The sequence below is a fragment of the Rhamphochromis longiceps genome, linkage group LG2, assembly GCF_057381845.1.
Source record: "Rhamphochromis longiceps isolate RC_006_pf linkage group LG2, R_longiceps_female_GT1.1, whole genome shotgun sequence".
Classification (NCBI taxonomy): Eukaryota; Metazoa; Chordata; class Actinopteri; order Cichliformes; family Cichlidae; genus Rhamphochromis; species Rhamphochromis longiceps.
The window spans coordinates 35,499,005-35,509,344 of record NC_140558.1 but is presented as its reverse complement, the minus strand read 5'-3'; the positions used below and the strand labels follow the sequence as shown (position 1 = coordinate 35,509,344).

General features: G+C 38.8%; 1 protein-coding gene across 1 annotated transcript; it reads right to left on the bottom strand.

The window, feature by feature from the left end:
• Positions 1-852: 852 nt before the first annotated feature.
• On the bottom strand, positions 853-8,806 carry p2rx3a (purinergic receptor P2X, ligand-gated ion channel, 3a). Its single transcript, XM_085382690.1, has 12 exons — positions 8,486-8,806; positions 8,197-8,359; positions 7,927-7,998; positions 6,315-6,378; positions 4,093-4,189; positions 3,929-4,003; positions 3,693-3,834; positions 3,229-3,365; positions 3,048-3,141; positions 1,597-1,662; positions 1,439-1,516; positions 853-1,350 (listed from the first exon to the last, which is right to left on the bottom strand). Exons 1-12 carry the CDS (start codon positions 8,617-8,619, stop codon positions 1,225-1,227), a joined length of 1,248 nt encoding a protein of 415 aa, XP_085238816.1. The 5' UTR covers positions 8,620-8,806; the 3' UTR covers positions 853-1,224.
• Positions 8,807-10,340: the final 1,534 nt, after the last annotated feature.

Sequence of the window (10,340 nt, the reverse complement as noted above, 5' to 3'; positions counted from 1 at the left end):
GTGGCAGGTTGGTGCAGTGGGCAGGGGCCTTTCTGTGGAGTTTGGATGTTCTCCGTGTCCCTTGTGTTTCTGCTCCAACTTCCTCCCACAGTACAAAGACCTGGCATGTTAGGCTACTTGGTAATTCTAAAAAGGCCATGGATGTGTGAGAGAGAAGGTCCTTAAAATTATGGGATACACTGAATCATTTTGTGTATTTTTCATGTACAGAGTGCTTCGTGGTGTATTGTATCATATTCTATGATTTCCATTACATGCATTATACTAACTTGTGTTATCATTTTAGTACATCAAAGCTTCACACTAACTGCTGTTGTTTCCTCTGTGGCCTCCCCTGACAGATATCCTTTCTCATAAATCACTGTCAGCACCATTAAGAAGCTCTTTAGCCGATCTATTAGTGTCCTGGTAGTGAAGAGTGGGTGGGCACAGACGGATGACGGGAAAATGAAAATATGTGACGGAGAGAAGTAGAGGGACTGTCTGAGATGAAAATCTGTCAGAAAAGCAGAAGAATAATCTTTTTTTCAATTGCATAAACAAAAAAATGACTAAAAATTGAGAGAATAAGAATCACTATAATAGTCCATTAATCTGCACAGTAACTGTTGCATAAGTATGCAATATCCACCAGATGTGGACTAATAGTGGACCATTTGTAAACCTTAAGATCACACACACACACACACACACACACACACACACACACACACACACACACACACACACACACACACACACACCAGGATTTGCTGTGTCTCTACACCACTTAGAGACTTGGACACTTTTACTTCAGACAAAAGAACAGACTGTGTTTGTGCGTACATGACAACAAAGAAAGATACTCCAAAGTCTTATTCAAATAATTTATTCTCAACAGTGTTTCAGTATTAGACATATTTTTTCCTATTTGGCTTGAGTCAGGAGGATTTAATCGGCTCCACCTTTCAGCTGACAAACATGAGTTTGACGATTATCATAGTTAACATGTTGCTAAATCAAAATGTTTGGAATAAAAATGGATTTTATTACTATTACAAAGAGGCTCTAGTTTGACAGTTATTGTTGTGAGCTACAAGCCCTTACTTCTTATGGAGATGGCAACAACATCGTCCTCCTTTACCCTGTTCCATATACTTGCCGATCTAAAGCTGAATACCTCTTATAATAAGGTGGAAAGGAAAAGAGGAAGGGGAGCCCATGTCTTCACATTGCTGCTGTCGGTTAGAGAGGTTGGTCATAGGTGTTGAGAGAAAGTGCTCCAGAGTCACAGGAGCTCTTCATGCATTTGAGTGACAGCTGGCTCCCTGGACTCTGAGCTATGGAAGCTTCTATCTGAGCCTCTGACACCTGCACGGACAAAGCAAGAAGGAAAATCTGTGATAAGGTTCTGATAGGTTTTTGGACAAACATGTTGCTGTGCCATGAAAAGCAATACCTCTTCAAACTTTTTGGCTTTGTACTGCTCTGCCCCTTTCAAGAAGTTTAGTAAGATGATGTCACAGAGAACCGCGCCCTGCCACGACAGATACAAAAGATCAATGAGAGCCGAGAGCAACATGAGAACAATAGATTAGGTTGATAAGAATTTCATACCAGTCCAATCGAGGTAAAGGCAGCTACCAAGTTGATCATAGTTGGGATTGTGTTAAACTTTCCTGCCTGAAATAGATGGAGTCACTTTAGATGGCATGTAATGCAGTTTCATACACACAGGCTCTCTCCATAATGTTTAATTTTAAAATAAAGTACTATTCCTTAATGATTTTCTACACTATTATAACTGAAATGTATATTTAAAGATGGTGATTTATTTTCTAAACATTTACAGTCCGGGATTTAAAAGTCATATTTTTACACTTGGCTAGTATGCTTATTTTCTGCTCTGGTGAGAGAGGACGGATCGCGCTCTGTGCCAGCAGTTTAGTCTGAAGACTGAATTCTTGGAAACATCAGCTGAGCTATTTTCAAAGGAATATAGATAACATTCACTCACTGTGCAACAATGTGTAGGGCAACACATTGACCCTACAGCAGTAGAAGACCACACTAGGTGTCACTCATGCCAACTAAGAACGGGAAATCAAGGCTATAACCCACACAGGCTCACCAAAATTGGACAATAGAAACTTGGAAAAACATCGCCTGGTTTGTTCTTGAATCTTGATATCTGCCCTAACATTTGAAGGGTAGTGTCAGAATTTGGTATATACAACATGAAAGCATGGATGGTGGTGTAATGGTAGCAAAGATATTTTCTTGGCACACGCCTTTAGTACCAACTGGGCATTGTTTGTGCCACAGCCTACCAGAATATTGTTGCTGACCATTTTCATCCCTTTATGACCACAATGTACCCATCGTCTAGTGACTGCTTCCAGGAGGAAAACACTCTGTGTCATGAAGCTCAGATCATCTCAAACTGGTTTTTGGAACATGACACTGAGCTCACTGTACGCAAACAGCCTTCAAAGTCAACAAATCTTAATTCAGCGCAGCACCTTTAGGATGTTGTGGAATTGGAGATTTGTATCATGGTCCACGATGGTCCATGATACAAATCTCATGGAAATCTGCAGCAACTGTGCGATGCTCATACCAACAGGGACCAAAATCTCCTATGCCATGAAAACGAAAAGGGTGTTGAGCCTGGTGTTAAAAGCATGTACCCGATAAAGTTGTTGGTGAGTATATTTGCTTATGCAATTACTGGAAATTTGGAAGCTTCAAAACGTTTGTGCTGTGTTTAGAAAAACAGCCTATGCAATAGGCTAAGTCTAGAGTCTAAGCTAAGCTAGCTCTGTGCTACAATAAGCTAACGTGGTGGTAGTAGGTTTCCCACAATGCTCAGCTCAACAAAATGATTTTAGTTCATGTTAAATTGAGACTTCTGCAAAGTTTCTTGATTTTGTCATGTTTCAGTGTTTTTTTAATTAATAAATGTCACATTTTCTGAAAATAAATTACATAAAATGACACATGGAAATTCTTTGTTTTAGCCAGTTGTTATCACACTTTGTCTAATATTAAGTTTGAAGACAACTCACTTTGCCAGTGACCATGACATCAAAACGGATCGCAAAAGCCTTATGAAGAGTCCGAAATTCAGTCCCATTCTCTGTTTTGAAATATTTTGCATATCTGTATTCAAAGAAGAGAAAAGAGTAACTAAAGACTGATTTTTTTAAAAAAGAAGTAAACTTGAAGAGGAAGAATCATTATCACTACCTGAAGTTGTATCCTTTGGACACAGCATTCTTGGCAAATGGAGCATCGAGTCGTGTGAAGGAGTACTTGGGAATACATTTTTCAATGTTTAAGTCCAGGTTACATTCCCACTGAATGTTTATTCCTATTTCTCCACCCTGAGACAGAAGGATTGGGAAAAGAGAGACACCCCTTGAGGTTCAGCACCTAAATATGTAATACCAGCTTTGGCTTTGACGTAAATATGTGTCAAAGCTAAGGCTGGTATTGAAGTGTATGGAATTGGATTGACTTTAGGTCAGAGAGAATTAATGTGAAATACTTCCAAAAATATCTGGCTTTTTGAGCTAAGTGTTATCTTGTGCACTTAATGATGATTGAGGCACTTCAGAAGCTTTGCATAGGAAGGACAAGACCGCTGTCTGTAACTTGAAACATCCTAACAGTGACAAGACCTTCATACGACCTTGTACACTCATGCTTACCTTGCTTAACAGTTCGGTTATATTCTGACCGGTGTAGTTCAGCACATCCCCCACACGAAAGATGGGGCAAAGGGGGTTGTCCTCTGGATGGTATTTACATTTCTTGATTTCATCGGCTGTCATTGTGGGTGGAAAGTTCCCTCTGAGTAAGGAAAATGATTTTATGTTTTTTTTAAAAGACACTCATAATATATTGATGTTTTTTAGCTGCTTCGGTTAAGGTTTGTGGGGTTTACCTGGTGACATTAAAAAGAGGGAAACGAATACTGTTTTTGATGAAAATAGTGAAGGTGTTCACATCCATTGGTTCACTGTGGGAGATAAACACAGAGACAAGGGGACAAAGATGACACTTTCAGTGAGTGAAATGTATTTGTGTGGGATGTGTGTGCACTCTTACATTTTGATGGCATCATTTTCAGCTGGACACCATCCTTCCATCTCACACATGCCATGGGACTCATTGGAGTTTTTAAGGCAAGCACCTGTTATTACACCTGGTGTGTAAGAAAGAAGAGGAAGGAAACATTGTGCTCAGGTAACTGAATGGAGATACTGTTAGCCATAATAATGATCAGTTATACAGTGCTGTGAAGTAGTATTTACCCCAAGTGTTTTTGTACATTTGCCACACACATTTCAGATCATCAAACACATTTTTATGTCAGACAGTGATAACCCAAGCACATACAAATTGCAGATTGAAAATAATAATTTCATTTATTAAGGGAAAAAAATGATGTGTGAAAAAGTAATTGTCCCACTTAAATTATTAATGTTTTGGAAATCTGAGTTAAGTTTCATTACATCCAGGCCTGATTACTGATCAGACCTACTGAATCAAGAATTTACTTAGATAGAACCTGTCTGACAAAGTGGGCTAGGTCAAAACATTTCAAGAAGCCAAACAACATGCCACGATCTGAAGAAACTTGACAACCATCTGTTTGTAAAGGGCTACAAAACAATTTCTAAGGCTTTCGACGTGGAAGAGCCTTTATCCACAGACAGAGAAAATTTGGACAAGCGGTGAACCTTTGCCGGAAATGGCTGGTTGACCGAAATTACTCCAATCGCATCGACGACTCACAAAGAACATCAACCAAAGAACTGCAGGTCTCACTTGCCTCATTTAAGGTCAGAGTTCATGATTCAGCAATAAGAAAGAGACTGGGCAAAAATGGCATCCATGGAAGAGTAACAGTGAGCAGACGATCACAAAGGCTCATCTCAGATTTGCAGAGAAACATCACGATGAGCCTCGAGACTTTTAATCAAATATTCTGTGAGACAAAACTTTAACATCTAGTGCAAAACTAACACAAAATTTAATAGAAAGTTCATCATACTAATAGTCAAACACGGTGGTGGTAGCGTGATTGTCTGGGGCTGCTTTGGTAGACTTGCCATAATTGATGGAGTAATGAATTCGGCTCTCTGAAAGAAAATCCTGAAGAAGAATGTCCAGCCATCAGTCCATGCCCTGAAGCTCAAGCTCACTTGGGTCATGCAACAGGACAATGATCCAAAAAATAACAGCAAGTCCACCGATGTCCTCTGAATGGCTTAAAAAATGAACAAAATGAAGGTTTTAGAGTGGCCTAGTCACTGTGGCCTAAGTCTGGACTTGAGATGACCATTCATCCTCAATCAGCAAATAAGAGTGGGCCAAAATTCCTCCAGTCCACAAGGACAAGGACTCATTACCAATTATTGCAAACACTTGAGTGCAATTCTTGCTGCCACAACCACTTATTAGGCTTAGGGGTGAATTACTTTGTCAGACAGGGCCAGAGAGTTTTGGATAACGTTTACTGCAAATTGTTTGTAAACAATATAAAACTATAAATATTTACCCTGCTTTTTGATTTAGGTTCATACTCTGTGCAGTTGATATTCTTCTAAAATATGCTAAAGGACATGGCACCTGGTTGTAAAGACTGAAATATTTAACAATGAGCATTGTCTGACTTTCTGTTACCAATATGTTTCAATATTATAATATTAAACCTGCAAAACATAGGAACACATTTCAATTTTCACCATTTACTACATTGGGTTTAAACAATATCAGGTGGTATAAAGATTCCATCAATAAATCTACAAGTTTAACAAAGGCTGGCTCATTCTACTATAAATATATTCTTATATTCAATTAAAGATTATTTGACGATACAATAATATCACAAACATCTTTGCACATTATTTTGAAGATATTATTTATATTGATATTATTTTTAAGAAGGTTTGTTCCTGGGTATTAAGTGCTACATTCTGCCTTATGTCTCAAAGGTAGATAAAATAAATCTATGATTCTTTTTAAACTTCACTTCTACTTTAAAAATATTTTTGTCCCGGTTAAAAGAACAAAGAAACCCTGTTTTTTTTTTTTTTGTTAAATAGCGTAATTCATTTCCTCAGTTTTTAGCACCATGCCTTATTTTATTAATTCAATTTTTGGGTTAAAAGATTTTTTCATGATTATTTTTTCATCTAGTATTTACTTACCAGCCAATGCCACAAATCTGATTTAAAGATAAGCAAAGTTACAACACCACAGACTTGACATCAGCACGTTTCTGTTTCTGTTGAAAGTTTCTGTTTAAAATAAATCTGACTCACCGTTGTAAAGGTTGCTGCCAACATGCTTCTGGCAGTCTTCATTGGAAGAACATTTCTTCTCAGTCTAAAAACAACATAAACACAGAAACTGAATGCATGCTAGACAAAATAAGAAACATATAGAAATGTAACAGTGGATGAACAGGAACACATGGACGACTGCTCTGGTGCTTTTACTACTGAAAAATAAAACTGAAAATCACATCTCTAAGATAATAATAACGGATTGGATTTATATAGCGCTTTACAATGCCACTATTCATTCACTCACTGGTGGAGGCAAGCTACGGTTGCAGCCACAGCTGCCCTGGGGCAGACTGACAGAAGCGAGGCTGCCATATCGCGCCATCGGCCCCTCTGGCCAACACCAGTAGGTGTTGCCCAAGGACACAACAACCAGGACAGAGAGCCCGGGGATCAAACCAGCGACCTTCCGGTTATAGATGCGCTTCCCAAACCCCTGAGCCACGGTCGCTATATATCAGTCTAAATATAACCCGATATATCAGTCCAAATATAACTTGAAAAATGTTGCAGTATTACCAGCTGCTATTAATGCACTGTGAGGTCAGTTTTTAATCATCCTGTCTGCCACTGACAGATAAAAGGCTGCGTTTAAGAGCCTACAGATCTGCCTGTTTACGTTAGAAACATTAAAGAATACATATCAGAGATATTACTAATTGCATTCATCTTATACTAACATGAAGCTGTTTCCATACCAAATGAATAAATGTAACAAATTCCAGAATAGATTCAAAGACTCCCGTTCTTCCCATTCTATATACAGTTTTAGCATTGCCTTGAGAATCGAGTCTCTGCCTGCCATCCGGAGGCAAGGCCCTCCTACCTGGTCACACACACCGTCTCATTACAAAATGGTAAATGGCTTGCATTTGTATAGCGCTTTACTACCAAAGCGCTTCACATTACATTCAGTCATTCACCCATTCACACACACATTCACACACTGGTGATGGCAAGCTACATTGTAGCCACAGCTGCCCTGGGGCGCACTGACACACTACTGTGACAAACTGATGACTTCTCCAGGTTATACTCTGCCTAAGAAAAATGGATGGATGGACCATACTGCCAACACTACACTGAGAAGGAGTTAATGGCTCAAGGTGTGTCCTCTGCCCTTCAGCTCATTACTGCATCCTACCGCCACTCACAGGTAGGAGTAGAATGTAATTTGATGTCAGTGCAAAAGAGACTAAAACTTTAATTAGATTTGTCAGAAAAAATAAATATAGTCATAAATCTTTACTGATATATATGACCATGTTTTTGCTGTAGGGCTTTCAGTGAATTAGCTGAAGACTTCCTGTTGATTCTCTGGAGACCAAAAACACCCCGTAAGTATAAATGCCAGGCAGATATCTGCTGGAATATCAGTTTGCAATAATATTGATCCTGATATGTTGACAAAAAATCTGCAATTTGGTTTCCTTGTTCAAAATATGCAATATTTTTGACGTATTTTATGCTGCCTAGGAATAAGAAGACATAAGTGGTTACAATAAAACCAGCAAGCCTTAAAATCGACTGAAAATTAATGGTAAGATAGTAAAACGTGACAAAAGCATGCATTTGAATGTGTACTCACCTCTGTACATCGTCCTTGGAACTGATTTTCAGTGACGATGAGTTTGGTGATGATGCAGAACACGCCTGAACCCTAAAACAACAACTGAATGCTTATGATATGCTTTGTGTTTATTTATTACTACACATATGAGACTGGGAAGAAAGCTTGCTCATCATAAAAGTTATTTTAAAAACACTTTCAACTGCAGCATCTTAACTGCCAACATTGTTAATAACTCATAGAAAACTACAAAGTTTAAATATGTCATGTTATCATCACGTCACTCACCTGAGGGGGCGACACGTAATCAGCCACGTCCATCACACGATTCTGATAGTTCTCATTTTGGTTTTGGTTTTGTAGATAACCAAAGCCTTTGACTTTGGTCATCACAGAGGACTCAATGTTGGTGTCGCTTGACTGATAAGCTTTCTCATGGATGAAGACCCAGCTGCATGACACGGATCAGTGAAAGAAATATTTTGTAATTTAGCTAAGGAAAACTCAATTTACACCCATGATTACACACATTATTACACTCTGAAAAAAACTCAAAAGAAAACTACAGATCACTGACCCGACAAAATAGGTGATGATGAGCAGCTGTACAATACGGTTGATGATACCCACAGACCAGCTCTTTACCACCACGGATTTGGTGGTCTCGTAGGTGAAGAAATCAGTCAAGAACCCCCACAAAACGAAGCCCATTGCTGCTCGTCAGTGTGACCCAGGTAGCAATGACTCTGAGAGAAAAGTGCAACTCTTCTCCCCAACAGGTGCCTTCTTGGAAACTTGATGGTAAATCTTTCACAATACAGCTCTCCCTTCTGGTTCAAATAAAGAAATAAGATCCTAATTTTCACCCTGCTTGTATCATCTCTCAGTCCTGCCTGTGTTTATCGCCTTCCTTGCATGCTTAGTTTTGTTGGTTTATGACACAAATTGGACCTCCCCCTTTCTTGACACAAATGAGTGGGAGGAAAATGTCTCCTCTGTCCCTCCCTCTGTCTCTTTCTTCTCCACAAATCCCCATCCCCAAACACACTAACCATGCACAGACAAATGCACAATTAGACTGAGGCAGTAATCGATACCCCATATGTCCACTGTGATTTGCTCACAGCATGCTTTCAGTAATAATGTAATAATTTTCGTCTTTCATGTGTTAGTGTCTGACTCAGAAGGAATCTACCACTCACACTTTCCATTTCACTTTTAGTAACCATTTTATTAGCAGCATGAAGAAAAAATGATAAAATTGGATGCTTTAGTGGTTTAGTTCATGAGAATAAAATTTTGCAGACATTAGAATAAACCAGACAGAAAGCATCAGAAGGCAGATTTTATCTGTTATTTAGTAACAGATGTTATATTGCAGCAGAGATAACCTCCTGGTTGGCTGGGGCCTGTCTGTTTGGATTTTGCATGTCCTCCCTGTGTCTGTTTCTTTGATTTCCTGTTGTTAAGTTTCTTCCTTCCACAGTTAATACTGACTGAGGTGTAGATGCCAGTATGAACAGATGTCTTTACCCCTGTTATGGACCACTGACCCCTCCGGGATGTACATCTTACCTAATACTAGCTGGGATATGTGGTATGTTAGAAAAATGAGCGCTGCAATGGATATGGTAGAAATAAACAGTAAATATAAGGTCAGACAGAACAGTGAATGGTCCAAAATACAGTCCACAAACTAAAAAATAACCATAGCAAAGACTATCACAGGGCTGGAAACGAAACAGATACTGTGACAAAAAGTTAAAAAGAAAACCATGATAACTAACACAAGACATGAAAGGAAACAAACCTTCAAAGTAAAAAACAGGAAGTAACCTGAAGACAAACACTAAGCACCGAGACAAGAAGAACACATTAACACGAGACAGAGTTACTATAATTTGTCCTCATTTCTTTATGGTCTGTGATGAACAAGTGGTGCTGCTGATTGTTTATTGATTGTTCATCTTATTAAATGTGATATAAGTAATGCTCTAAATAGAAGAGATGACTATGTTTGCTTTTAGCCACATAGAGAGGAAGGACCTTCCGTTCTTTAACTAAACAAGAAAGCCTGAGTGAAGAAAGTTGTTTGTACTTTCATATAAGTGGCTGTGAAAAACTTCTGGAAATGTCATCATTTAAAATGAAACCACTGGGGGAAATCTTAATGTTCAATATGACTCCATTATATGCAATTTTGTCACCTTTCTGCACATCAGTGGCATAGAAAAAAAGCAATGTGCTTCCATACTTACAGATGACGCCTCAATAACAGCACTGCAACAAATTACAAAGAGCGGTATTACTGACAAGTGTGCAATAAGTGCGACATATGATACGATCGGTTTTCAATACATTCACAAGGACCAGCAGCATTAGTGCCTTTTACATTAGAGAGATAATGTAATGCAGTGACAGCGCTCTGTGTG

Excerpts from the sequence above, each read along its gene's own strand:
- p2rx3a (XM_085382690.1), bottom strand. The coding sequence starts at position 8,619 with ATGGGCTTCGTTTTGTGGGGGTTCTTGACTGATTTCTTCACCTACGAG. Across the intron at positions 4,004-4,092 it reads GAAAATGATGCCATCAAAAT|TGAACCAATGGATGTGAACA; the intron begins GTAAGAGTGCAC and ends TATCTCCCACAG. Across the intron at positions 3,366-3,692 it reads TAACCGAACTGTTAAGCAAG|GGTGGAGAAATAGGAATAAA; the intron begins GTAAGCATGAGT and ends CTTCTGTCTCAG.